This window comes from Aulonocara sp. 'chitande type north' Nkhata Bay, linkage group LG15 (assembly GCF_057382095.1).
Source record: "Aulonocara sp. 'chitande type north' Nkhata Bay isolate Kocher_YH1m ecotype deep benthic linkage group LG15, A_spYH_male_GT1.1, whole genome shotgun sequence".
Classification (NCBI taxonomy): domain Eukaryota; kingdom Metazoa; phylum Chordata; class Actinopteri; order Cichliformes; family Cichlidae; genus Aulonocara; species Aulonocara sp. 'chitande type north' Nkhata Bay.
Genome location: NC_141358.1, coordinates 28284709 through 28312673, shown reverse-complemented (window position 1 = coordinate 28312673; position 27965 = coordinate 28284709). Strand labels below are relative to the sequence as shown.

Below are 27965 nucleotides of genomic sequence, written 5' to 3'. Positions count from 1 at the left end.
TCACATAAGCTGTGAGCTTCATGTTCACGTGGAAAAAGAAACATTTCAGAAAAAAAAGAAGAAAACCCTGAATGCAGGAAGTGACCCTGACCCTGCAAAATAAAACAAATCAATGCGGATTTTAAGCACGTGACGTGGATAGTTTTATTTGATGATTATTGAACTTTCAGGTGCGTTTACAGGTGATGGGACAGCTCAGAATGAGAGCGGGTTCTAGATCGAAGACACGTTCTGGACTTTATGAATTAGCACGGACAGTCGTTTCCATGGAGACGGATCAGCTGCTGCACTGCGCCTCCAGCTTAACGCCCTGCAGCTCATCTCTCGGTCCCGGTTCAGGTCGGGCTTGCATCCTCATGACTCCGTTTAGGTTCGCTCAGCCCGCTCTGCTGCTCACGGGTCACTCACGGTGATGAAGCCTCCTCCTCTTCGTCCTTTGGTGTGAAAATCAGTCTGATACCGTCTGTGAACTTTGACGCTGTCCGGTACCGGTCTGCGTATGACAGACCAGCACTGAACGTAGAGTGGGCGATTCGGTTCGGTTGTGCACTGTCGAGGATGACGGACTCAAAGGAGCACGGAGGAGCGCAGCCGCAGTTCTGCGTGACGCTCCCACCGCAGCCCTGAGGAGCTGAAGCAGGTGGAGAAGATCTGGACTTTGTCAGAATATTTGGAGATATGCGACGAACCGGAGAGGAGGTCCATCTGATTCATCCCGCGCCCGGTTTGTGCGGTTTCCTGCATTCAGTCTTTGGATTTACTCCGAATAAATTCCGTGTGCGGACTTTTGGACTGAGTGTGGTGTGAATGAAGAGTCCTCGGGGAATAAAAGAGTTAACTGGAGCTTTTTACACGCAGTCTGGCTGGCTTCTCTGCGCTGCACTGGATCTGCTTGGAAACGTGTGACACATCCCGGTAACGGTGTGACAGTTTGGGATGTTACGGGGGATTTTTCTGGAGGAATCGCAGTTCTGTGAGCGCCGAACCGCAGATCGTGCCGTGAGTGTGTGGACGGGTTTTGTTTGGGATCTCTGATAGCTGCATCGTGTGCAAATGAGCGCGTTCGTGAGACTTTGTCAGACTTTTGAACGGAGTCTGGAGTGACGTTCAGCTCGAGCCGGGATCTCCTTGGAAACGGTTAGTGACAGCCCCGCAACCCCCGCCCCCTCAACAGGGATGGTCGGAGCTGATACGACTGCCCCCCCTCTAACAGCCAGATGTTACCCGGCAGGATGGCCCTGAGCCCGGCCGGCGTGCTGTGCGGCCCGCTGGAGGAGCTGCAGGAACTCGCCTTCATCGAGAGGCCGATCCGCAGGAGCCTGAAGGTGGGTGTGTGTGTGTGAGAGAGAGAAACGTAAAGTAATGAGGAGGAGGGTGAGTTAGTGGGAGGAAGATCAGCAGCTTCAGTGGAGGAAGCAGAAGGGAGACCCGCAGCATGACGCAGTTTGTCCGCCTGTCTGTCTGCAGAGAGACAGACAGGTCTGAGGTGCATCGAGAAAAATGGCCAATAACTGATCGATTAACCAGTAATCATGAGAAACAGAGTGAAGCTGTCTCTGATCTAATTTAAGACAGTCGCTATTCATGACTGATCAGTAACTGAAAAGATAAACGCGCTGCCTGATTCTTACACCTGTAGCTGTGTGGGCGGGGTTTCACCATGATGACATTGAGAGAGGAGGCGGAGCTTGGGTGTTCTTACGGGAGAAAGCTGATGTGATGACGACAAACACACTTGCACTGTGTGCATGTGTATGTGTTGTTATGGTTGACAGTGGTCAGTCAGACTTCAGGTGAGCCTCTCCGTGTCCTCTTACGACCTTCCTGCACGTGTGAATGCTCAGGACAGTTCCTCATTGACAGACGTGACCCGGAAGTATCTGTGTTGCGCCCATAACAAGAGCTGTTCCATTTTTCCAAACACTAAGGAAAGGAGCTTCAGTGCTTCCTTTATTGCTTCCTTTAGCAGAGGAGACACTGGAACATCCTTTAGGAAAGGGAGCAGAAAACGCCAAATCTTAATTCATAGCATCTGATCGTTCATGAAAACAGGCAACATATTAAACAAAGTGAAGCAGATCATGAGAACATTCATCATAACTGCATTTTCCATTTCAGGGTCAGAATATTTTATTAATCCCTAGGGAAATGATGTGCTTTCATCCATAACCCGTTGATATATTTATAGTTTTTATAGCTGTTAAACTCACAGCTGATATCTGAACATCACACAGCTGGAATAAAACTACTTCCTGTTGAGTTGTTGCTGCATGAATGCAGAACGCTGTGTGAGCTCAAGATTATGATCTATACCAGGGGTGGGGAAACTCCAGGCTTCAAGGGCTGGTGTGCTGTAGGTTTTAGATGTGTCCTTGATCCAACACAGTCGATTAAATGGCTAATAACCCCCTCAACATGTCTTGAAGAGGCCTTGTAATGAACTAATCATTTCATTCAGGTGTGCTGACCCAGGGTGAGATCTAAAACCTGCAGGTTCACCGGCCTTTCAGGCCTGGAGTTCCTCACCCTGATCTATATGAACAGATCAAAGTGTATGTAAGGTTTTGTATAATCAGTGATCATTAGTAATCATTAGTAATGTCCTTTGTTGTATTACAGGCTTTAGGAGTCATGTTTACTTCAGGTCAGGTGGGAACAGTGATGATGGAGACAAGCAAATAAATAAATACCATATACACAAGATAACTGCCAGAGGGCAGAAGCTTAAACACCTGGTGTCCTGTGTTTGTGCAGTCCTGCAAGATGTTGCGTGCCTTTTTGAGACAGCGGATGCTACAGAGGTCCTTCAGTGATTTTCTAGGCCATGTTAGCGACCCTTTTAAATCAGAATACTTTAATAATCCATAAGGAAATTGTGTGGGTTACAGTTGATCCAAGACAATAACAATAACAGACAGTAAATAATACTACATAATCCAAAGTTTACATAATATAAGAAATAGCTCTAATATTTACAAATAGCTCAATTATAAATATGCCTTAATGCCTTCTTGTGTGCCATGCTGCGGCTCAAGAACTACACAGAGATGCAATACATCACCACACCCTCAAAGGCTAGTGATAAACCAGCTATCATCATGAGATTTGTAAACAGGAAACACAAGAATGCACTGCTGAAGCAGGGGAGGAAACTAAAAGGATCGAATGTCTACATGAATGACCATCTAACAAAATCCAACGCTGACATGGCGAAGAAAGCACGACACTTAAAGAAACTGGGAAAAATTCAGAATACCTGGACTACAAACTGTAAAATATTTATTAAGCTTAACGGCACACCGGAGGAAGCTAAAGTGTTGGTCATCAAATGCATGCAGGATCTGGAAAACATTAACAAGTAATATAACTACAAAGACAAGGAGCTGGGCTAACAATCTACAGTCATCCAAGCAGGTAATAGAAGACAACAACGAGCTAAAAGCGTAACACATTTAAGGATGGAACAATCAAGTAACTCATTATCTGGGATCTATACATTGTTATCACAAAGGATTGCTAATCAGGAGATAAATTCACCAGCAAACAAGGAATACAAAACACATTTCACAGAGCAGGACATTGATCCAGAACTGAACTTTTTTAACATCAAAAATACCTGCTATTATCATAATGATGATCAATTCAACAAAACTGTCAAGGTGGACGGTAAAATATCTATAATTCACTTTAACAGTAGAAGTTTATATGCAAATTTTCATAAAATAAGAGAATATTTAAGCAAATTTACACATCCATTCAGTGTGATTGCAGTATCTGAGACATGGATTAATAAAGAGAAAGGTGGGGACTTTGTAATAGATGGATATGAATTAAATCTTATAAATAGAAAGAATAAGAATGGCGGTGGTGTGGCCTTGTTTGTGGACAAAAATTTAAAATACAAGATGGTAGAAAAAATGTCGATGGCGGTAGATAATATATTAGAATGTGTAACAATAGAAATTAGTATGGGAAAAGAGAAAAATGTCATTGTAAGCTGTATATATAGAACACCAGGTTCAAATACTGAAATTTTTAAGGAGTGGGTAGATAAAATATTCACTAGGACAAACCAAAAAGTCATCTTCATTTGTGGGGATTTTAACATAGATCTATTAAATCCAAGCAAACAGAAAATGACAGAGGAGTTTATTAATACAATGTATAGCTTGGGACTTTGTCCAATGATCACTAAACCCAGCAGGATCACAGCACAATCGGCAACCTTAATAGACAATATATTTACAAATGAAATAGAAAATAGATCCATAAGTGGTCTTTTAATAAATGATATCAGTGATCACCTACCTGTTTTTATAGTGTATAATAAAAATTATAGGAAGGTTACACAGGAAAATATAGTAAAATACAAACGAATGAGAACAGAAGAGTCAATAAATGCATTTAAAAATGATTTGCTCAAGCAAGAATGGGAGACGCTGTATAGGGAAAAAAATATTGATAAAGCTTATGAGATTTTTTTAGGAAAATTTAAAATGTTATATAATAGTCGTTGCCCAGTAAGGAAATATAGTAAAAAACAAAAATATGCAGAATGCCCATACAAAATGATTGCAAAATGCATGTAAGAAGAAAAATACCTTATACAGAGAATTTATAATGAACCGAAGTATAGAAGCTGAAAATAAATATAAGAAATATAAAAATAAATTAACGAGTATTTTGAGGTCATGTAAAAAGGAATACTATGAGAAATTATTGATTATGAATAAAAATAATACTAAAGGGATTTGGAAAACATTAAATACCATCATTAAAAAGGGCTCTGGACAGTCAGACTATCCTTCGTATTTCACTAATAATGATAGAAACATTAATAATATGAGCGATGTGGTAAATGATTTCAACAAATTCTTTGTAAGTGTTGGGCCAGACTTGGCTGAAACAATTCCTGATATGACAGATTCGGTAGAGAAAGAAACCAGATTCATTGATCGCAATCCTCATTCAATGTTCTTAACGGCAGTAGAAGAAAAGGAAATCATTGATATTGTTGGGAAATTACAAACAAAAAACTCTACAGACTCTGATGACATAGATATGGAAATAGTCAAAAAAGTGATAGAGGGCATTTCCAAACCCTTAACACATATCTGCAATTTGTCCATACAAACTGGTACATTCCCGACACAAATGAAAATAGCTAAAGTAACACCATTGTTCAAAAATGGAGATAAACACCAATTCACAAATTATAGGCCTGTCTCTCTACTTTCTCAATTTTCAAAAATACTGGAAAATTTTTTTATTAATAGACTCGACAAATTTATAGACAAACACAAAATAATAACGGATAGTCAGTATGGTTTCAGATCAAATAGATCAACATCATTGGCATTAATAGAATTGATCGAAAATATCACTAACAATATAGATAAAAGACAATGTATAGCTAGTATATTCATCGACCTAAAAAAAGCTTTTGATACAATTAATCATGAAATATTACTCGATAAATTGGAGTATTATGGCATTAGAGGAGTGGTGTTAGAGTGGGTAAAGAGTTATTTGAGAGACAGGAAGCAATTTGTGAAAATTGGGGAACATCAATCAGAGTGTATGGACATTGTTTGTGGAGTGCTGCAGGGGTCAGTATTGGGACCAAAGCTGTTTATCCTCTATATCAACGATATATGTAGAACATCAGATATATTACAGTTTATTCTATTTGCAGATGATACAAATATTTTTTGTGCTGGAGAGAACTTACAGCAGCTTTTGGAAATTGTCACACAAGAAATGATTAAACTGAAAACATGGTTTGATAGAAATAAGTTATCATTAAATTTGGAAAAAACGACATTTATGTTATTCGGAAATTATAAAAAAGATGCCGAAGCAAAGTTATTAGTAAATAATGTCAAATTTCTGGGTGTGATAATAGATAACAAAATCTGCTGGAAACCTAATATAAAGTATTTACAAGCTAAACTGTCAAGAAGTGTCTCCATACTGAGTAAAGTTAAATATTGTTTGCCTTCCAAATCACTCCGGGTACTTTACTGTTCACTTATATTGCCATATTTGGAATACTGTGCGGAAATTTGGGGAAACACATATAAAACTTCACTTCAACCAATATGTAAAATTTTAAAAAAAGCAATCAGGATGATTAGTAAAGCTGGATATAGAGACCATATTAACACCATGTTTTTGAAATTAAAAATATTGAAGTTTATGGATCTTATAAAATACAAAACGGCAAAAATTATGTATAAAGCTAGATACAATATGTTACCAGGAAATATACAGAGGATGTTCTATGACAGAGAAGGAGACTATGAACTAAGCGGTAAGTTGAATCTGAAGATCCTTAAAGCACGGTCAAATGTTAAAACTTTTTGCGTAACTATTTATGGAGTAAAACTGTGGAATAGCTTTACTGCAGAATTACAGCAATGCTCAGGAATTGGCAAGTTCATAAAACAAACAAACAAAAAAGGCAGCGGCTGCATTACTGCAGCTGCAGCCCCAATCCATCTGTTGATCTCCGGCTCCCTTCTCCCATCACTCGCGAACAAGACCCCGAGATACTTGAACTCCTCCACTTGGGGCAGCATATTCCAGCATATAAAATAAAATAATGTTTTGTGTTAACACTCGCTCTTTCAAATAGATTCAAGTAAAACACAGCAAAAAATAAATAAAATCAAAGATTCAGTGGCACTAAGTCCTGTTGCTCTTAAATGCATTTTCACCCATTTAGCAGGAGTGGGGCCGATGGAGGTTTGTCAGTGTCGTGTCAGTGGGAGGATTTAGAGATTTCTCAGTGAATTTCACACTCCCGTGGCGGCTTGCTAGGTGCTTGAGATTTGAAGTTAAATTTTTCGCTGTCGAAAGAAGTTTTCTTCCCACGCAGAGTGTACAGCGGACGCTAATGTTTTTGTCACTTTTTACGGACTAAAACTTAAAGTAATTTCAGTACATCCACCCTTTAAACGCTGCATGGTTGTACTCTCTCCCACACTCCATATTATCCATTGTTGATCGACACACGTCTGTTGCTGCCACGTGCACCGCACGTGCTTACATCATTGTCATGAGACACTCTCACAAACAAAATCACAACACTTTAGTAACACAGTATGCTTACGGGAAGGTAACAGTTATATAATTACTTTTTTGCAATGCTAATCCCTTACATTTCTCGTTACTTGAAAAAGTAATTGGATTACAGTAACATGTTACTTGTAACGCATTACTGGCCATCTGGTCGAGAATGACCGAGCTAAAATCCTGACAGACTTCCAGATAGACAGACAAGTTGGTGATGGCTAACCAACCAGACATAGAAGTGGTGGACCCTCAAGCTGACAGGACGAGATGGGAACTTTAAAAAAAAAACAAAAAAACAAAATTCCCCTCTCACCCCTGCAGTCGGTCTATCCTCCAATCTCGGGTCCTCTACCAGAGGCCTGGGAGATTGAGGGTCCTGCGCAGTATCTTAGCTGTTACTAGCACTGCGCTCTTCTGGAAAGAGATCTCAAATGTTGTTCCTGGGATCTCTGGAGCCACTTGTCTAGCTTGGGAGTCACTACACCTAGTGCTCTGATTACCGCTTGGACCACTGTTACCTTCACCCTCCACATCTTCTTGAGCTCTTCGCTGAACCCTTGGTACTTCTCCAGCTTCTCAAGTTTGGAAAGCTGGTATTCATGTGAAGAGTGATGTCACCCCACACTTCTTCCGTCCACGTTCTGTCCCCTTTGCATATGTTGCCCTCAGTGAAGAGGAACAGAAGCTACCTCTAGAAGTCAAAGTTGTAAAAAACACTATGCAAACTGATAAATAGAACCTCAGCTCTTCACAAGTTTCAGCTTGGTCCAGAACTTGCACACCTCCTTGGGTATCAGGTACTGTATGGCCAAACTGCACTGGTGGAGCTCCCCTGATGGCAGACCAAAACCTAATGAAGAAGGGCCTGTGGTTACAGATCTGAAGAAGGTCTGATTGCAGTAAAATGGTTCGACAACAAATGTGTCAACCCTCTAAACAATGCCTGTGGGTTCATGCCTCTTTCATCTGTCAAAAGGTGGAGCAAAAACTCCAACGCAAAGATCACCATTGCATGCCCATCACTCATCCTTACATATAATTAGCATATGGGAGGAACTGAGTTTTCTGATATGCTATTACACCTGTATAAGACAAGTTATAAGTTATAAGTTACAAGTTAAGGAGATGGCATATTCTGCTGTTCGGATACATCGTTGACTTGAATTCCTGGTCTACACGAGTTCCTGTGCCCTACAGAACCAGAAACCAATGGCTCTCAAAAGGTTCCACCTGGCTGTGTCTGAACCAAGTCAACAAACCAGATTTGCACTGTTTTTGTTTTATTTTTATTTTTTGCAAAGCAAAAATGATTTTGCACAGTAGCATTCAATCAGAAATGGCCTGAATGTGAGTGTTTTGCACTTTTTCATAGTTGCAGATTTAAAAAATATATATTTTGTTTTTTGATATAATACTTTCCTTTGATGGAATGAAAACCAGCAATGTTTGCTGGCATGCTACTTGAAATAATCTGTATCCAATGCCCGGGATAGTTTTTGTTATTAATTTAATTATAATTTGGCACTTTATTTGATTTTTCTTCAACTGTAAATTCTACTGTACTTGTGTTTGCATGACAAATACGTAAACCATTAAGTGGCATCTCAACCATTTAGTAGAGGTCCAGATAATCTTCCACAGCACACCTAATCATTTCTCACGCCACACCTATGTGCCACAGCACAGTGGTTGGGAAACACTGATCTATACAGTTATACATAAACAAGATCCCGAGATACTTGAACTCATCCCTGACCCGGAGTGGGCACTCCATTGTTTTTTTCCAGCTGACAATCATAGGGTCAGAGTTGGAGTTGCTGTTTCTCATTCTTTATGGGTTGCTCTAAGCACAGGTGGGGTTTTTTTGTGTTTTTTTGTTTTTTAGTTGTAGTTACCACAGGTATTAATACCCAGGTCCTTAAAAGGCTCTGGCTATGATCTTTGACAAAGGTCTGACAGAGGTCTGATTAGCTTTAGTCTGTGTGGCAGGCAATATCACAGACTTATCATTAACTTCTCACATCTTGTCATGTTATCATATGATGACAACAAACATTTTAATGCAAAATGTGTACTTTACAGAGAAATAATTTTACTGTATTAGTACTTACTGTGCTAACATGCAGTTAACGTTATTTATTGTTACTACCCTGTGGGACCTTTGTAGTAATAGTTATTCTATGGCATGAATCATATTTTTTCAGAGAAAAAATATTTCGCCCTACTTTATGGGAGCTTGGGCCCCCTTGTTTAGTCAAATAAATCAGACCCCCACATCTCTGCAACAGAAATTTATTGTGCATACAAGCACCTCTCAAACAGCTTCTTCCACTGGGCCATTCAGACTGTTAACAAATACTACCCCCTCCTCCCTCACATATATATAGCCCTTAACTGACCTCTGAATTCCTAACTGTTGCTCAGACCTGATTCTGGGATCCTCTCGTACTCATAATCACTCTCACCGAGGCAGTGACCTTAAGACCCTAATTCTCCAATCAAATTCTTTCCTCCCATAAACTGCTCTTGTGCTCGTTTCCTGCAAGTTTGCGCATGGTCATTTTAATGCATTATTTTTTTGCTTTTACATCCTATCACTCAATGTTCTCAAAAAATGATCCCAATCCATGTCCAAACACAACTGTTTCCAATGTGCTGCAACTGCATGAAAACAAGGTGATCATTATAATGATCACCTTGTTTGGTGTTTTCCCCACTCCAAAAATTCTGGTGTTTTTTGAGTGGGGAAATGCCTCAAAAACCAAAACAAGCAGTCCCAAGGAACAGAATTTAGAAGAATTTAGAAGTCAGTCAGTCTAAGCTCAACCTCAAGACAAACATTTTCCTGGAGTCACAGAAAGCTTAATTCACATTTGCATATCCACCACAGAGGTTGCCAGGAAAGACCACCAGAGACTGCAGACACAAAGATCTTACAAAGACTATGCTTCATAAGCTGAATGCAGTTTTAGAGATTTTTAATGTCATATTTACCTCTGATGGTCTCATATATGATTAGGGTCTGTGTTGGGTCAACTGTCATTAAAGCTCACCTAAGGACAGCACAATCATATCAAACAGGTAACTCTGATCAGCTGACTTTGTATTTTTGTTTTTCCCATCAGACTGCAGAAGAGATTGATCAGCTGACTGTGGATGAAGACCTAAATGACATTGAGAGAGCTGTCTACCTCCTCAGGTGAGTCTCAGCAAAGGTTTATGCGCAGGTCAACAGCACTTCAAACTGAAACCCCACCTAGTGCCCCAGGTTTGTCAGACAGCTCCAGGTGCAGATCTGTTCATTCCTGTGGGGAAATGAAGAAACTGGAGCAGAGTTCAAGCTGAGACTATAACCATAATCCTTTTTAACCTGCCACAGAGTTTCTTTTTCTCTAAGTTAAATAGGTTACAATGAGACTAAAATAAGTTCAGCTATGTTTACAGTAAAGAACAAATACAAAAGCTTTTGTAGTTATGTGGATTTCTGGATGCCTTGGGTGGAGCTGAAAGCATTGTCCTCCACCCGTCCTCCTTTGCTGTGACCCAGTAAACTGTGGAGCTAATTGAACAATGGAAGTAATCAGCAGTCCAATCCCAGAGGGTTTAAATTAGTTCACTGAACTCATTCATAAACAGGACTTGAGCCTACAGGACTCCGACTGGAGTCTGGAGCAGATCTGAACCCATAAACCTGCCCTGTTCAGGTCGTCTTCGTTTGTTTGCTTGTTATTTTTTAAATCAACAATATTTTTTATTATTCTCAAATAAATATTAAGTAAAGAAACAGAAGCAAAACAACAAAAATATATTTTTTTAAAAACGAGACACAAACAAGCCTCATGAGATCACAAGTAATATGTTCGTAGTGCTTGCCTTCACTGCCCCCCCCCCGTCCCGTTTGGTTCTTTTGCCATCAGAATTATTGTCTAAAGGCAAAGAAAGATGCCCAATGGATTTACTTTATCAAATGGACCATCCCGGCCTTGGTCTATTTGATTCACCTTTGCTTTTATTGTGTGGAGGTAAACACAGACGACACGAGAGCTCTCGATTAACACTGCTCATTTATTACTCATCACCACACAACTGAATACTTTCCCCTCCAAAACACAGCAACAACACTTCCTGAGAACTGGGTGTGAGTGGAGCCCTTCCAGTGGTCCACCACACATGCCCCCCCCCCCCCCCGAACACCCAGTAGGGTCATCCCCTAGTCCAGAACCCTTGCTTTAATTAAACGTCCAGAACGGCTGAGACAGCACATAGGGAGCGAAGCACGGGGGTGGGCTCTCGGGCAAGAATTCCCCAGGGACCCGGAGGGGCTGACCGAGGACAAGTTCAGCCGAGGAAGCCCTGAGATCTTCTTTAACCGCGCAGGGCAACCCCAGTAAAACCCATGGAAGGTGGTCAACCCAGTTGCCATCTGTGAGAGAAGCGGCCTTAAGCGACCGGTGGAAACGTTCGCATATCCCGTTGGCCTGTGGGTGGTACGCAGTGGTTTGGTGGACCTTGACCCCCAGGCCGTCAGCCATGGCAGACCAACGAACTGGGGGCCCCTGTCTGAGGTGATGTCGGCGGGGGAACGAAACGCGAAACCCACGTTGACAAAAATGCCTTGGCCACTGCTGCTGCTGTAGTAGACGCCAGAGGCACTTGGTTGTGCAGTCCACTACAGTTAAAAGGTGCGTGAAACCTTGTGACTGCAGCAGAGGACCAACCAGATCCACATGCACATGATCAAAACGCCTCCCTGGAACGCGGAAGGATTCGAGGGGCGCCTATGTGCCTATGGATCTTAGCACGTTGGCATGGGATGCACGCGGCTGCCCAGTCTTTCACCGATTTACGAAGGCCCGGCCAAACGAACCTAGAGCTGACCAGCTTGACCGAGGCCCGGACGCCTGGATGAGAGAGGGTGTGTACGGAGTCGAAAATGCAACGACGCCACGAAAGGGGAACTACAGGGCGTGGACGGCTGGTGGAAACATCACAAAACAGGCTAGGCCCACCGTTCCACACGGGTCTGTCCTCCAGTACAAGGCCCGTTTGCGCAGACCGAAGGGCAAGGATGTCCGGGTCGGCCTGTTGGTCAGCGGCCATAGCCTCAATGTCTATGCCAACATAAACGGGAGAAACCAGCACGCGGGATAGACAGTCAGCCACGCAGTTGGACTTACTAGCCACGTGCTGAATGTCAGTTGTGAACTCGGAAATGGCTGCCAACTGGCGCTGCTGGCGCCCGCTCCACGGATCAGAGACCTTGGACATCGCGAATGTCAAGGGTTTATGATCAACGTACACGGTGAAGCTCCGACCCTTAAGAAAAAACGAAAATGCCGCGTTGCGAGGTGCAGGGCCAGCAACTCCTTGTCAAAAACGCTATATTTGCGCTCACTGTTTCTAAGCGTGCGACTAAAAAAAGCGAGCAGTGGCCAGGCACCGGAGACCCGCTGTTCTAACACTGCGCCCACCGCCACGTCCGACACGTCGGAGGTCAACGCAATCTCCGCCGACGGAAACGGGTGGGCCAGCAGGGCGGCGTTTGCCAGCGCGGCCTTGGCCCCAGAAAATGCCTGGATGCGTTCAGTGAGCCAATCAATTGGGTCCTTACCTGTTTTACCTTACCTTTTTCAAGGCAGCATAGAGAGGCTGCAGCAGGTGCGCAGCTCTGCGGTTGTACAAATTGACCATCCCCAAGAACTCCTGCAGCGCTTTAACGGACGCGGGACGCGGAAAAGCCGAAACGGCCCGGACCTTGTCTGGCAACGGAACCACACCATCAGCGGAAATGCGGTGGCCCAAGAAATCCAGAACCGGCAAGCCAAACTGGCACTTGGAGAAGTTGACGATCAGGCCGTGTGCCGCCAAGCGCTGGAAAACCTGATGCAGATGGGACGCGTGCTGACTCTCAGAACAGCTGGCCACCAATATATCGTCAAGGTACACGAAGTCGAAAGGCAGCCCGCGCAAGACAGAGTCCATCAACCGCTGAAGTCAATTTTAGAAAAAATCAAGGCACCTCGATTTTTTCTAAAATTGACTTGGTGCGGGGGTATCAGCGGGTTCCCGTGCGCACCGAAGACGTCCCCAAAACTGCCGTTATTACCCCTTTCGGCCTGTTTGAATTTTTCGCGCATACCATTCGGCCTGAAAGGCGCCGCCCAGACTGTCTTGCGCGGGCTGCCTTTCGTCTTCGTGTACCTTGACGATACGAGGTGGCCGGAAAAATCCTGGATGTGGGGAATGGGGTAACGGTCGTTCTCTGTAACATTATTCAAACGGCGAAAATCCCCACACGGCCGCCACCGACCGTCTGACTTGGGCACCATGTGTAGCGGAGAAGCCCAGGCACTATTCGACAGCTGCACTATGCCGAGGCGCTCCATTGCGGCAAACTCTTCCCGAGCGACGGAGAGTTTCGCAGGGTCGAGGCGGCGCGCGCGTGCGAACACCGGGGTACCGACCGTCGGAATATAATGTTCAACCCTGTGCTTCGTTGCCGTGTTCGAGAAATTAGGAACAGTCAGTGAAGGGAACTCCAAGAGCAAACGCTGAAAAACATTCCCTGAAGTCACAAAATTAGCCCGATTCAGGGGCTCGATGGTGCGAGTGAAACGGGGTATTGAAGAAAAAGACAGGGCATCAATTAAGCGTCTGTTAGTGACATCGACCAGCAGTCCGTGGGCACAAAGAAAATCGGCGCCCAAAATAGGTACAGAGCTAGTGGCAACAACAAAGGTCCATTGGAAATCCTGACCATGAAAACAAACAGTCACGAACCTTTCCCTGAACGTTGCGATGGGAGAGCCATTAGCTGCAATAAGCTGCAGTCCGCAGCCTGCTGCTAAACTGTCGCCTCCGGACGGGGGAAGGAGGCTCTTCTGGGAGCCGGAGTCCACTAGGAAACGTCTCCCAGAGCGCGAGTCTTCTATGAAGAGCAGTTTTTCTTTGTCGCTAGCAGTGGCGGCCGCTACAGCGCGCTGGCGGGGCCCGTGTCCCAGGGTCAGAAAAGCACAAGGCAGCAGAGAGCAGCGCGCTCCGGCGCCAAAACGCTGATGGTAGAAACAGAGGTCCCGTCCGTGGTGTTGCTGTGCCGCGATCTTTGCCGTCAGCGAAGGATCGGATACGTCGGGGCAGGTCAACGGGGAAGTGGAAGGCGCCGCCGGTGAGGCTGGAACTAGGTCGTGATCGTGGAAAGTGCGGGTAGCCAGGAGAATATGATCCGCGTCCTCAGCCAGTGAGCGATAATCCTTTGTGCCCAGAAGCGGAGAGTTGGCGAGGCCGGCTCTCACGGCAGCCGGCAGCTGTCGGAGGAAGATGTGGGCGAAGAGGAATCCCCCGTCGTCCGGTCCGAGAAAGGATAGCATGTGCTCCATCAGTTCGAGAGCCGTACCGCCACCCAGGCCTGAGAGGCAGAGGAGCTTCTCGGCTCGCTCTGCGTTGGAGAGGGCATTGCGCCGAAGAAGCAACTCCTTAAGGGCGGCATACTTCCCTCGGGTGGGTGGGTCCCGGAATAGAGTCAACGCACGACGAGTGGCTAGTGGGTTGAGAGAGGCCACCACATGGTGATATCAGCCGAGATGCCACGAAGAGCAAACTGAGCCTCCACCTGCACGAACCACGACGGGGGATCGTGAAGCCAAAAGTCTGGCAGCTTGAGCGCCACAGCAAACGCAGCTGCAGCCGTAGGCAGAGGGCTGGCGGCTGCTGATGCATCCAGAGCGGAGTCGGTGCCACCATCGGACTGCACCATGTTCGAGTCAGGGGTTACCATTGTGGAGGTAAACACAGATGACACGAGAGCTCTCGATTAACACTGCTAGTTTATTACTCATCACCACACAACTGAATACTTTTCCCTCCAAAACACAGCAACAACACTTCCTGAGAACTGGGTGTGAGTGGAGCCCTCCAGTGGTCCACCACAATTGTTTATTTTATTCTATTTTCACTTGCTACACATGGGACAGGGGAAAGAAAAGGGAGAAAGAAAGAGAGGTAGGGAAAGAAAAACAGCAGGGAAGAGGAACGGTGATAAAGGGCAAAAAAACAAAAACCAACAAAACAAACAGACAAAAAATACATATATCAATCACCTAGATCACATGTTGAGAAAGAAAAAAGAGAAAACAAGCAAAAAAAAGAGAGCAATATAATAAACAATATAATAAACAACATCAAATAAAGAGCAGTAGTTTGTTGTGTTTCAGCAGTAGTAACAGCAGTAGAAGATGAAACTGAACAGTGCAAAGCAGCTACCATAGACCAATCCACACCTTTCTGACCTGGAAACATTCTGACTACTCATTCTATCTCCCCTCTTTCCTCCCCTCTCTCTTCCCTCCGTCTCCCCTTCTATGTCAACTCTGCATCCCCGCTGTCTCCCCTCGGCTCTTCAGTGTTGGTCAGGAGGTGCAGAGGGTCAGTGTCATCAGTAACCTCTCGAGTCTCGTCCGACAGAATCCAGCTGAAACATTTCGTAGAGTGGTACCAAAAGTTCGGGTAAGTTACCTCTGTCACACTGTACTTCAAGGACATCAGAGTATGGCCACAAAATGACAGGTGCAATGTACAGGTGTGTCTTACAGGTAACCTGTCCTGTCTGTGTGACCCAGGAGGTTCTGAACGGAGCTGGAGCTGAAATCCAGCTGGCTGCAGCGGCGTCATTTTTAACTATCCTTCAAGATGACATCATACTGATCCACACCCACACTTACTCCATCCTAAAGATTGTCTTGTTGCACCTGAACCACAGAGACACAGGTAAAAACCTGAACTTCAGACGTGACAACAAGAAAAAAAGAAACCCTGGTTTGCTGGGCTCCTTTCATTGATAACAGTTTCAAATGTGTCCAGGTCCTTTCTCCCTGTAGAGATCTGTAGGTCCTGATGAGAAGGTGTGTGGTTGCGATTTTTGTGTAAGTGCTATAATTGTGGTGTTATTCTTTGATGGACCTTTCCAGTCTACGGTGTACGTATGACAGCTGGGATAAGCTCTAACCTCACACCCCAAAGACAATATTCAATAAAAGCAACTTTTGCTTGCTCCAGATTTTAAGAATATTCCATGGCTTATAAATAATGACATCATTTTTATACTGCCAACATACAGGTATAAAACATCTGTATATCTGACATTCTGACATCAAAGTTGCCTTGTTTGTTACTGATTTTGCCATCTTCATTGACAGTGGTGAGCAACGCCTGGCTGGAAACTCTGCTATTAGCTATCAACGCTCTGCCCAAAGAAACCATCAAACAAGAGGTCAGTTAATGCTGGCTAATCAGTTAATCCAAAATGCTGCAGTAAGAGTACTTACAAGGACTAAAAAGAGAGAGCATATTTCTCCTATTTTGGCTTCCCTTCATTAGCTCCCTGTTAAATCCAGAAATTAAAATCCTGCTCCTCACATACAACGTCTTAAACAATCAGGCCCCATCTTATCTTTTGGGGCAGGGATAGCTCAGTAGGTAAAGTGGTCGCCCCATGATCGGAAGGTCGGCGGTTCGAATCCACTTAACGGCTACCCTGACGTACCCCTGAGCAAGGTACCGTCCCTACACACTGCTCCCCGGGCACCTGCTTAGTGGGCTGCCCACTGCTTCACTGAGTGAATGGGTCAAATGCAGAGAAAAACAAGTAATTTCCCCATGGGGATCAATAAAGTATCCATTATTATTATTATTATCTTAATGACTTTATAGTACCATATTACCCCATTATAACACTTCGCTCTCGCACTGCAGGCTTACTTGTTGTTCATACAATATTTAAAAGTAGAATAGGAGGGAGACAGACACTATCTCTACTTTTAAGATTAGGCTTAATTGCAAAAGAATTGACTTGAACTGATTATTTACCAGATTTATATGGTCAATGAAATGCGTGTCTCCACAGGTGCTGAACCCCCTACTACATCAGTCTCAGCTGTCTCACGCTCCTCAGGCTCGGCTGGCTAGCTGTCGCATTTTAGGAAAAGTTGCCTGCAAATTTGATTCCTACATGTGAGCTGCAGCAAGTAGTACTCTGTAGTATTATAATACAAAGAGTTCTCTCATTTGGTCTAATACTAACTCTGTTTCTGTGCATCAGTGTAAAGAAGGAGCTGCTGCCTTTGGCTCGTTCTTTATGTCAGGACCCGGAATTTGAAGTCCGAGCCTGTATGTGCCGTCAGCTGGAGAGCATTGCGAGAGCCACTGGGTAATTGCAAGCAAATACTGAATAAACAATCATTGGGTAAAACACAACACTGACCAATCAAAAGCCATGCACCGACCAGATGAAATCTCACCACTAACCAACCACTAGCCAGACAGTAACCAAGCAACCAAAAATCAAACAAAACCCAACACCTACCAAACATATGTGCTGTTTTTCTTTCAGGGTGGATGACACCAGGACAGAGCTTCTTCCTGATCTAGTGGAACTTGCTGGAGATGAGGACAGCAGTGTCCGCCTTGCTGCCTTTGACACAATCATCAACCTAATGGAGATGATGGACAGCGGTAAGTCAGATTTCATGCGGTATGCATAGGTGGCCCAGTATTTTAGTCTATTCAGTGTGTATTTGTAAACAGCTGGTTTAAAAATTCTTCTTCTCAGATGACCAACTCCACGTTGTCATTCCTTTGGTGATGGCGGTGTGTGAGGCCTCGCTGCAGGAGGATGAAGCAATTATGGCATCTTTGTCATTCCGGTTTGGGAAGCTCTGCAATGAATTGGCAGGTAGGACCAGTAGAAACAAAAGTCATTTGTTTAAATTAATTTTTTTTGGTGTCCACATATATGGACATCACATTTTGGGTTATTTAGACCAAAATACTCAATTTTGCTCTACAAGGGCCTGATATCCACTTACGAGGACATTATACTGCTACTGTTCTATGGAAATTTTAAATGAATATCCTCATATGTGGCTCTCATTTTTCTTAGAAACAAAAATTAGGTAAAAAAAAAAATCTGGTAATTCTTTGTTTTTACATTCATCAAGTCCCAATCAACCTAAATATCAAAGAGAAATTAAAAACGCATGCGGTGGAAGAGTTTGGGTCTTAGGAGGTTAAGACATATCAGGTGAAAGGCTGCAAATAGCAGCAAGTCTGGGAGTTCAGTGAGCTCTACACTTCTAAAGTTACCCGGTGTCACAGGCTGGGTCTCTGACCCAGCGCTCTGAGTTCATGTTTGTATTTGTCTCATTTTGTTATGTGATTTAGTTTGTGTTATTTCCTATCTGCCTTTAGTTTAGGCAGTTATTGTTCCTGGGTTTTCTATGTTTTGGGGTTTTGTATTTATTCATCACATATTAGGTCTGTTAAGTTGTGTTGTCATGTTTTAGTATTTCCTGTTTTATTCTGACAATGTCATGTGTTCTTTGTTTATTGTATTTAGCTTTCCTCTCCTGGTCCTGTCATTAGGTTTATGTCTGTCAGCTGTTTTCCCCCATGTGTCGCCACTTCCCCTGATCACCTCATGTCTGTATTTAAGCCTTTTGTTTTCTTCATGCCATTGTCAGGTCGTCTGCTCATCCATGTCTCATCTCCAGGTACCCATGTCAGTTCACTATGGTTAAGGTTTTTCATGTTTTGTTATTAGTTCACCCAGTTTAGGTTATTGTTTAGTTTTCACCGATGCCCTATTATTTTGTACCCTCGTTGCTAACCTCAATAAACGGCTTGTTTTGTTAATCCACACCACGTTTTGGTCTGCGTTTGAGTCCTCCTCTGTAACACATACGGTCTGCCCCAGCCAGACCGTGACAGTACGACCTGACCACTATGGACTCAGCAGACCGCGAGCTTTACGAGCGTCGGGAGGCAGCCTTCGCCCAGCTGGAGGAGGAGCTCCGCTGGAAGCCGTGGCGTACCCCCGACTACGAGCGCATTTTCCACGGGACTCGGCTAGCTCTCGGAGGTCCCAAGAGCTGCCGAAAGTCCCCGCCTGTTGCGCTGCCTGCATCTAAGCCTCGCTCGCTTCAGGTGGGAGTCCTCCGTGTGGCTTCAGGCGCTCACGCTCCAGCCTCGGTGTCACCATTCTGTGCACCAGGGGCTCAGTCGCTCGCTCCGCCAGCTTCCTCTGTTCGCAGGAAGCGGCGCGCACGCCACCATAAACCGGACATCGCTGAGCAGCTCACGGTGGTGAGTGAAAATGACTTTTATTCTCACGTCCCGTCTGACCTTAACAACAATCGGCTCACTTCCGATCCATGGGGAATTTCCCTTATGGATGACGACGTGGACTGGGAGGATCCGTTTTGTTTTACTCCCTCTACGCAGGGAGGGATGAAAGACAATTCCCGCTCGCTTAAGTCTGCACATGCGGTTAAAGGAAAAACTGTTAACACTTCTACCAGGTCTACAACACTCAGTTCAGGTTTTGTTAAGTCTGGTTCAATCATCCCCAAGTCAGCTCACTCTAAGACCGTTAACCCAAGGACTGCTAATACTAAGACTGCTAAACATGAAGTGGACGGCGGATTCATTTTTGCTAGGTCTGTTTTTGTCGACCCAATACATATTAACCCTAAGCCTGCCGTTTCTAAGACTGTTTTTTCTGAGCCTGCTCCTTTGCCTGTTCGTGTTTCTGCTGCCAGGGCAGCTCGGGCCCAGCGTACCCCTGCACCCGTACCAGTTCCTCGGGTGAGGGAGTCTGAGGCCCAGCTGGTCCCTGCTCTGGTTTCCAGGCCAGCTGAGGCTCTGTCCATTTCTGCACCCGTACCAGCTCCTCGGGTGGGAAGGGCAGTTGCCCAGCCGTTGCCGGTGCCTGTCCCGGCTTCCGGGGTGAGGGGGGCTGTGAACCAGTCCACCCCTGCACCCATGCCGGTCCCCAGGGTGAGGTCAGCCAGGATACAGCCCGTCTCCGCACCCGTACCTACTCCTCGGGTGGGAGTGGCTAGTGTCCAGCAGGTGCCTGCACCCGTTCCTGTTTCTACTGAAGGCTCAGGAGAATTCAGTCCGCAACCAACACCACCATCACTACTGCATGCTTTTCAGTCTATAGCTCAGTCATTAGCTCTGTTAGCAGCCCAGTCAATAGTTCATTTTCCTGTGTTTCCGTTAGCTCAGCCCTTAGCCCACTGTGCAGCTCAGCCAGCTCCCCATTGTTCAGCTCAGTCATTCGCTCCATCACCTGCTCAGCCTTCTGTCCAGCCGGTGGTCTCTACACCTGCTGGTCATGCTTCGTCTGTTGGAGGTTCAGGAGAATCCACCCAGCTTCATGCCTCGTTTGCTGGAGGTTCAGGTGAACCCAGCCAGCTTCATGCTTCGTTTGCTGGAGGTTCAGGAGAACCCAGCCAGCTTCATTCTTCGTCTGCTGGGGGTTCAGGAGAATCCAGCCAGCTTCATGCTTCGTTTGCTGGAGGTTCAGGAGAACCCAGCCAGCTTCATGCTTCGTCTGCTGGAGGTTCAGGAGAACCCAGCCAGCTTCATGCTTCGTCTGCTGGAGGTTCAGGAGAACCCAGCCAGCTTCAAGTTTCGTCTGCTGGGGGTTCGGGTGAACCCAGCCGGCTTCAAGTTTCGTCTGCTGGAGGGCCCGAGGAGCCCATCCAGCCTCATGCCTCGTCAGCTGGAGGGCCCGAGGAGCCCATCCAGCCTCATGCCACGTCAGCTGGAGGGCCCGAGGAGCCTGTCCAGCCTCATGCCTCGTCTGCTGGAGGGCCCGAGGAGCCCGTCCAGCCTCATGCCTCGTCTGCTGGAGGGCCCAAGGAGCCCGTCCAGCCTCATGCCTCGTCAGCTGGAGGGCCCGAGGAGCCCGTCCAGCCTCATGCCTCGTCAGCTGGGGGTTCAGCAGAACCGCACCAGCCTCATGCCACGTCAGCTGGGGGTTCAGGAGAACCGCACCAGCCTCAAGCCACGTCAGCTGGAGGGCCCGAGGAGCCCGTCCAGCCTCAAGCCACGTCAGCTGGAGGGCCCGAGGAGCCCGTCCAGCCTCAAGCCACGTCAGCTGGGGGGCCCGAGGAGCCCGTCCAGCCACCTTCAGATTCTGCTTCTGTTTCGCCTGCTGCAGCTCCAGCCTGTGCTTCGCCTGCTGCAGCTCCAGCCTGTGCTTCGCCTGCTGCAGCTCCAGCCTGTGCTTCGCCTGCTGCGGCTTCATCAGAGCCTTCGTCTTCGCCTGGTGCGGCTTCGTCAGAGTCTTCATCTTCGCCTGGTGCGGCTTCGTCAGAGTCTTCATCTTCGCCTGGTGCGGCTTTGTCAGAGTCTTCATCTACGCCTGGTCCGGCTTCGTCAGAGTCTTCATCTACGCCTGGTCCGGCTTCGGCCTCTGCTCCTGCTTCTGCCTCACCTGGTCCGGCCTCAGCTTCTGCCTCGCCTGGTTCGGCCTCATCCGAGTCTTCCTCGGCTTCTGCTTCAGCGTCGCCTGGTCCTACGGCTGTTATGCCGCCGCCCAAGCCTCGCTCTGCACCTGGGAATCTTCGGCCACCTGCTGGACGTCACCGCCGTCGAGGTCGGCCACCTGAACTGTTTCTACGCCGTTGCCGTCCACACGGTCGGCCACCTGAACTGTTTCTACGCCGTTGCCGTCCGCACGGTCGGCCCCCTGAACGGTTTCCATGTCGCCACCATTGCCGTCCGCACGGACGGCCCCCGGAACTGTTCGACCATGGACTTCTGTGCCGTCGGCCTCCGGGCCGGCCCCCTGATCACATGAACTATGATTTTCTGGACCGTCACCCTCCGGGTCGGCCCCCTGAGGAGTCATGAACTGTTCCCTGTGCTCCTGTGATTTTGATGGACATTTTGGTTTTTTTGGCCTTGTTTCTGGCCCTCCGTCCTGGACCCCACCGCCCGCCCTTGGTGGGTTGTTTTTGGTTTTGTTTTTCGAGGTTTTGGGCGTCTGGAATCCGCCCTTGAGGGGGGGGGCTCTGTCACAGGCTGGGTCTCTGACCCAGCGCTCTGAGTTCATGTTTGTATTTGTCTCATTTTGTTATGTGATTTAGTTTGTGTTATTTCCTATCTGCCTTTAGTTTAGGCAGTTATTGTTCCTGGGTTTTCTATGTTTTGGGGTTTTGTATTTATTCATCACATATTAGGTCTGTTAAGTTGTGTTGTCATGTTTTAGTATTTCCTGTTTTATTCTGACAATGTCATGTGTTCTTTGTTTATTGTATTTAGCTTTCCTCTCCTGGTCCTGTCATTAGGTTTATGTCTGTCAGCTGTTTTCCCCCATGTGTCGCCACTTCCCCTGATCACCTCATGTCTGTATTTGCCTTTTGTTTTCTTCATGCCATTGTCAGGTCGTCTGCTCATCCATGTCTCATCTCCAGGTACCCATGTCAGTTCACTATGGTTAAGGTTTTTCATGTTTTGTTATTAGTTCACCCAGTTTAGGTTATTGTTTAGTTTTCACCGATGCCCTATTATTTTGTACCCTCGTTGCTAACCTCAATAAACGGCTTGTTTTGTTAATCCACACCACGTTTTGGTCTGCGTTTGAGTCCTCCTCTGCAACACATACAGTCTGCCCCAGCCAGACCGTGACACCCGGTGTGAAAGCCTTGCCCCTATAGAACACCAGCACTGCAGAATATCTGAACACTGCCTGCTGAGGGACAGGAACCTGGAAGGAGTGCTTGAAAAGAGCAGTCTGTTGTGATCCACAGAAGTGATCTGAAACACTCTGTTTTAGATCACTTCTGTGGATCATACTGTTTGATGATCGTGTTTCAGGCTCACTGTTAGATGAGCAGAAGAGTCATTTACTGCAGACATTTAAGGAGATGTGTACCACTGGACTGCAGACTGATGGAAACCAGACTGATAGCAACAACGAATCCACGCTTATCCGCTGCAACTGCTGCTACAACCTGCCGGTACACATGTGCACACAAACCCACAGACAAACACTCACAGTTCGTCAGCTCTTTAGGTGGTGGGGTCACTTCCTCTTCTCTCCATGCAGGCTATGGTGGTTTTTGCAGACACAGCTCATTTCCTATCGGAGCTGTACCCTTCTTTCTCTAGTCTTTGTAGTGACCCAGAGGTCTGTGTCCGGCGCAGCGCAGCAGCCAGTTTCCACCAGGTGAGATCCAGGCCTGATTCCAGATGGTCTATCCTCAGGGATTGGGCCTTTTGGCTGAGAAAGAAAGACATAAATGATCAAATAAAATTGCTAAATGATTGCCTCACTCTGATTGACTGCTTCCTTTCCCACCTTGCTGTCAGGTGGTCAAGTTGCTTGGTTCAAAAGTCCAGCTGGTCCACAAAGAACTTCTGTGTCTGCTTCAGGATGATGCACTGGAGGTGAGCGGCAATGCCCACTATCACTGTTTCATCAATCAGGATTTAGGGCCAAATGCCAATAACTTTCTGTGATGTCACAGTTTAGAAAATCATACATCAGGTTTTATTTGAATAAAGTGTTATGTTGGATTTTCTCTTGAGGTGCTGGATGCTCTGATGACTCATGTAGAAGAAACTTTGGAGGCAGTTCTGTCACGAGGAGAGAACCAGACGTTGGACAATAAGGTGAGAAAATAAAAATTTTCATTTTCACTTTAGTTTATCTCTCATTGCTTCCTTTAATCAAGTTCCCAGATCTGATGGCAGGACTACTGTTAGCTGAACAGAAGATTGGACGTTCCTTACGTTGGCGGCTTCACGAGAAGCTGCTACAACGTTATAGCTGCCTGGCAAGACTGCTTCCTGGAGAGCTGCTACACCAGAGCTTCTCACCTCGCATCTTCATTATCCTCACCACCAATGTGAGCACTGCCACATGCCACACCACGTCACAGCATGCTACATACAATATCCCATAGTATCCCACAGGTGAACCTGTGACAATAACGCTGCTGTTTTGGTTGCAGAAAGTGTTGCCGGTACAGAAGGCGGCAGCTCGCACATTCTGCACATTCCTGCGCTACAACCGCAAACAGGAGCAGCGTCAGGAGATGATGGGGCGACTCATACAAGGTCAGAACATTTCTGGTTCTTCTGGCACTTTTACTCTGATATTTGAACAGCAGAACATCAATAGGAATGCAGCTAACATGTAAATGCTGACAATCTGATAATCTCAGATCTGGCTCAGGGACGCAGCTACTGGCATCGTCTGAGGTTCCTAGATGTTTGTGAAACTGCCACAGAGATTTTCTCCAGAAAATACTTCAACAAACATTTCCTGATTCCAGCACTGGAGCTAGTCCATGACCCAGTTGCCAATGTCAGGTACATCATACTCATTTCGTCCAATGAGACATTGGCAAATCTGTCCGACATCCTACTAAACACACCTTTCTGGCTCTCAGGTACAAGCTGTGCCAGTTGCTGCCCAGGTTGCGTTCTTCGCTTCGTCTGCCAGCTGACAAACAGCTGCTACAGAAACTTGACTTCTGCGTCCAGAAGCTGCTTTGCAAAGAGAAAGACAAAGATGTGGTGGCCATGATTCGCAAGGTAACGCCTACCAGAGTCCAGACTATTCCAGATATTCAGGTCTGCAGACTTCAGATTCTGACTGTGTTGTTGATGAAGGTGATCAATGTTTCCATCGTCTTTTCCAGACAGTCTTGGAACTGGACAAACTAGACCTCTCAGAACCTGTAAGAAGTTGCTTTAACATGGAGCTGAAATGAGAATACAGGTTTACTACTGACCTCTAACCTCCTTCATGTCTTGTGTCTGTGGACAGTTTCATAAGAGGCAGGAGAGGGACTTGTTGGACCAGAAGAAGGAGAAGGAGGAGACGCTGTTGCTGGAGATGGTGAGTCTGAGACCTGCTACTAGACTACAGCCTGAGCTGCCTTGCTTTGTTATAAAAATGTCTTTGTGTTGTCAGGAACAGCTGGAGAGGCAGCAGAATGAAGGAAAACTGAACTCTGACAAACACCCGGAGAGAAAAAGTGAGCTGGGGGGGCAGTCTCAGCAGAAATTTAGACCTGCAGTTCAGTCTGTAAACCATGTTTCTTTGACAGGAAGAGACAGCAAGACCAGTCTATCTGCCACCAAGTCCATGTCTGTGTCCTCATCTGCAGGCGCCTCATCCTCCTATGGTGAGACGATGATGATGATGTTAATGATGGTGATGACGGTGATGATGATCTCCTCTCTGTGCAGGTAAAGAGATGAGAAAGGCAAAGCTGTCACGGAGTCGGTCCCTCACCAGTCAGCCGACAACATCTAAACCTGTGACCTCAGACAGATCTCTGTAAGAACATCAACTTCCTCCACCCTCACCCTTAATTACATACATGTAAACCTTCTGCAGCACAGAAAAAATGTGTGTCTCTGTATTAACAAGGCTGATACAAAGGTCATTCTGAGTCTAGCCTGAGGTTTGAATTCTGCTATACAAAGATCTCATCTGTGACCAACTGTGAATATTATATATAATATTGACAAAGTAAAGACCATTAATACAAAATAAGACCACATGTAAAATAACATTTATTACAGTAAAAAAAAGATCATGCTAATAATGCCTCGTTGGCTGCATGTCGCAAAATGAACTGGTTGCCATTCTTCTGAAGTTTCTTTACAATTGTCCACTTTTTTAGTTAAAGCTTTTACCCAGCACATTGCACGCTCCTGCTTCCTACTTGCTTACCGGTAGCTTATACCCACTCTCACACACGAGCAGTGCAATAATTGTTTAGGCAAGCTTGACCTTCAAAATAAAATCAGCACCATTTCAACTAAATGAAAAAAAAAGTAACAGATTCCACTTGCAATTACAGCTATGACATTGACAAAAAATTATATAAACATTATCCTTATGGCAACAGATACACAATGGATGGCATTACCTTGGCCTCCAGTAACACTGTGAGGACCTTGGAGTTATTTTTAACCAGGATATGTCCTTCAATTTACATATTAAACAAATATTTAGGACTGCTTTCTTCCATTTGTGTAATATTTCTAAAATTTGAAATATTTACTTACTTCAAGGCTGGACTACTGTAATTCATTATTATCAGGATGTCCTAAAAATTCCATGAAAAGCCTTCAGTTAATCCAAATGCAAGAGTACTGATAGGGACTAGAAAGAGAGAGCATATTTCTCCTGTATTGGCTTCCCTTCACTGGCTTCCAGAATCAAGCTTAAAATCCTTACTTAACACATAAAAGTCTTGAATAATCATGCTCCATCTTATCTTAAAGACCCAATACCATCCATCCATCCATCTTCATCCGCTTTATCCGAGGCCGGGTCACGGGGGCAGCAGCCTAAGCAGAGAGGCCCAGACCTCCCTCTCCCCAGCCACCTCCTCCAGCTTATCCGGGGGAACACCAAGGCGTTCCCAGGCCAGCCGAGAGATATAATCTCTCCAGCATGTCCTGGGTCTGCCCCGGGGCCTCCTCCCGGTGGGACATGCCCGGAACACCTCACCCAAGAGGCGCCCAGGAGGCATCCTTGTCGAATGCCCGAACCACCTCAGCTGGCTCCTTTCGATGTGGAGCAGCAGCTGCTCTACTCTGAACCCCTCCCGGATGGCCGAACTTCTCATCCTATTTCTAAGGGAGGCCATCCACCCTTCGGAGGAAGCTCACTTCTGCCGCTTGTATTCGCGATCTTGTTCTTTCAGTTACAGCTCGTGGCCATAGGTGAGGGTAGGGACGTAGATCGACCGGTAAATTGAGAGCTTCGCATTTACACTCAGCTCCCTCTTCACCACGACGGGCGGGTGCAGTGTCCGCATCACTGCAGCCGCAGCCCCAATCCCAATTCCTTCCACCGCCTGACAAATTTCTCAGTCGATGTCAGCAGCGCTCCGCCAGCACTATACACAGTGCAGGTAGAGCACCGCTTTCCCCTCCTGAGACGCCTGACGGTTTGCCAGAATCTCTTCAAGGCAGTCCGAAAGTCTTTTTCCATGGCCTCTCCGAACTCCTCCCACACCCGAATTTTTGCTTCAGCCACTGCCCGTGCCGCATTCCGCTTGGCCTGTCGATACCTTCACCTCTGGTGTCCACCATTTGGTTCGGGGATCACCACCACAGCAGTCACCAACCACCTTGCGGCCGCAGCTCAATGCAGCAGCTTCGGCAATGGAGACGCTGAACATGGTCCATTCGGACTCAATGTCCCCAGTCTCCCTTGGAATGCTGTTGAAGCTCTGCCGGAGGTGTGCGTTGAAGATCTCGCGGACCCGATACCTTCTTATCTAAATGATATTCAACAGGTACCTTATCAGGGGTAGCAGTAGGCACCATCTCAGTATCCTGTGTGTAATGTCAGGGTCCCTGCTTCATACAATCCTGATCAAACGTTTAAAACCACTTGAAAAATGGCAAAAACTCATATTATGTATGGCTGGAGCTTAACAAGGTTCCATGTAGAGCTTCAACATGCAACAAGAAGAAATGGGAGTGAGACAAAACAATTTTTTGAGCATTAAATTTATTGAGAACAATGCTTAAACTGAAATGGGCTGTTTTACAGCTGATCAAAAGTTTAGGACCACATGCCTTTAAAAGGCCAAAAATGTGGATTCATTGTCATTTTCTGTCAGGAGGTCACACTGTCATGACATTCTGATGGCAAAGGCAAAGAAACTTTCCCTTTTTGAACGTGGTCATGTTGTTGAACTGCATAAGCAGGGTCTCTTGCTGCTCGCCATCACTGCTGAGGTGGGATGCAGTAAGACGGTCATTTGGAATTTCTTAAATGATCCTGAGATTTATGGAGCGGAAGAGTCAAGTGGAAAATCCAAATAAATTTCACTAGCACTGAGCTGGAGGATCCAATTGGCTGTCCGTCAAGACACTGGAAGATCCTTGACCCAAATTAAGGCGTTACTGGTGCCGACTGCAGCCCCATAATCATCAGATGACATCTGAGACTAATGGGCTTCAAAAACAAAAAATGTCTTCAAAGGCCTCGTCTCCTTGAACGCTACAGAACTGACCATTTGGACTTTGCAAGAGAGCACCAAACATGGGACATTGAAAGG

General features: G+C 45.9%; 2 protein-coding genes and 1 pseudogene across 6 annotated transcripts in view; 2 read left to right on the top strand and 1 right to left on the bottom strand.

Annotated features, from left to right (window-relative positions):
• The first annotated feature begins 265 nt into the window (after nt 1-265).
• Nucleotides 266-27965, top strand: part of ppp4r4 (protein phosphatase 4, regulatory subunit 4) — a 31001-nt gene continuing 3301 nt past the window's right edge. The window contains exons 1-22 of one of the 5 annotated variants that reach the window (XM_086265399.1): nt 266-1325; nt 10203-10276; nt 15477-15579; nt 15693-15840; nt 16269-16342; nt 16976-17082; nt 17171-17278; nt 17462-17583; nt 17681-17803; nt 22741-22883; nt 22973-23092; nt 23236-23313; nt 23455-23538; nt 23601-23774; nt 23880-23985; nt 24093-24240; nt 24321-24465; nt 24573-24611; nt 24701-24772; nt 24854-24911; nt 24984-25061; nt 25126-25216. In XM_086265399.1, coding sequence (XP_086121525.1) covers nt 1218-1325; nt 10203-10276; nt 15477-15579; nt 15693-15840; nt 16269-16342; nt 16976-17082; nt 17171-17278; nt 17462-17583; nt 17681-17803; nt 22741-22883; nt 22973-23092; nt 23236-23313; nt 23455-23538; nt 23601-23774; nt 23880-23985; nt 24093-24240; nt 24321-24465; nt 24573-24611; nt 24701-24772; nt 24854-24911; nt 24984-25061; nt 25126-25216 — 2303 coding nt within the window. In that variant the 5' untranslated portion in view covers nt 266-1217. Of the gene's footprint in view, nt 1326-10202; nt 10277-15476; nt 15580-15652; nt 15841-16268; nt 16343-16975; nt 17083-17170; nt 17279-17461; nt 17584-17680; nt 17804-22740; nt 22884-22972; nt 23093-23235; nt 23314-23454; nt 23539-23600; nt 23775-23879; nt 23986-24092; nt 24241-24320; nt 24466-24572; nt 24612-24700; nt 24773-24847; nt 24912-24983; nt 25062-25125; nt 25217-27965 lie in introns of all 5 variants that reach the window. The other 4 variants (XM_086265402.1, XM_086265404.1, XM_086265401.1 and 1 more) reach the window with 4 other exon arrangements.
• On the bottom strand, nt 13059-15773 carry LOC147313320 (uncharacterized; annotated as a pseudogene).
• LOC147313319 (uncharacterized) lies at nt 17810-22722 on the top strand. Its single transcript, XM_086265398.1, has one exon. It carries the CDS (start codon nt 18853-18855, stop codon nt 21772-21774), a length of 2922 nt encoding a protein of 973 aa, XP_086121524.1. The 5' UTR covers nt 17810-18852; the 3' UTR covers nt 21775-22722.

Bases quoted from the DNA above. Each gene is read 5' to 3' on its own strand.
- LOC147313319 (XM_086265398.1), top strand. From the start codon at position 18,853: ATGGACTCAGCAGACCGCGAGCTTTACGAGCGTCGGGAGGCAGCCTTC.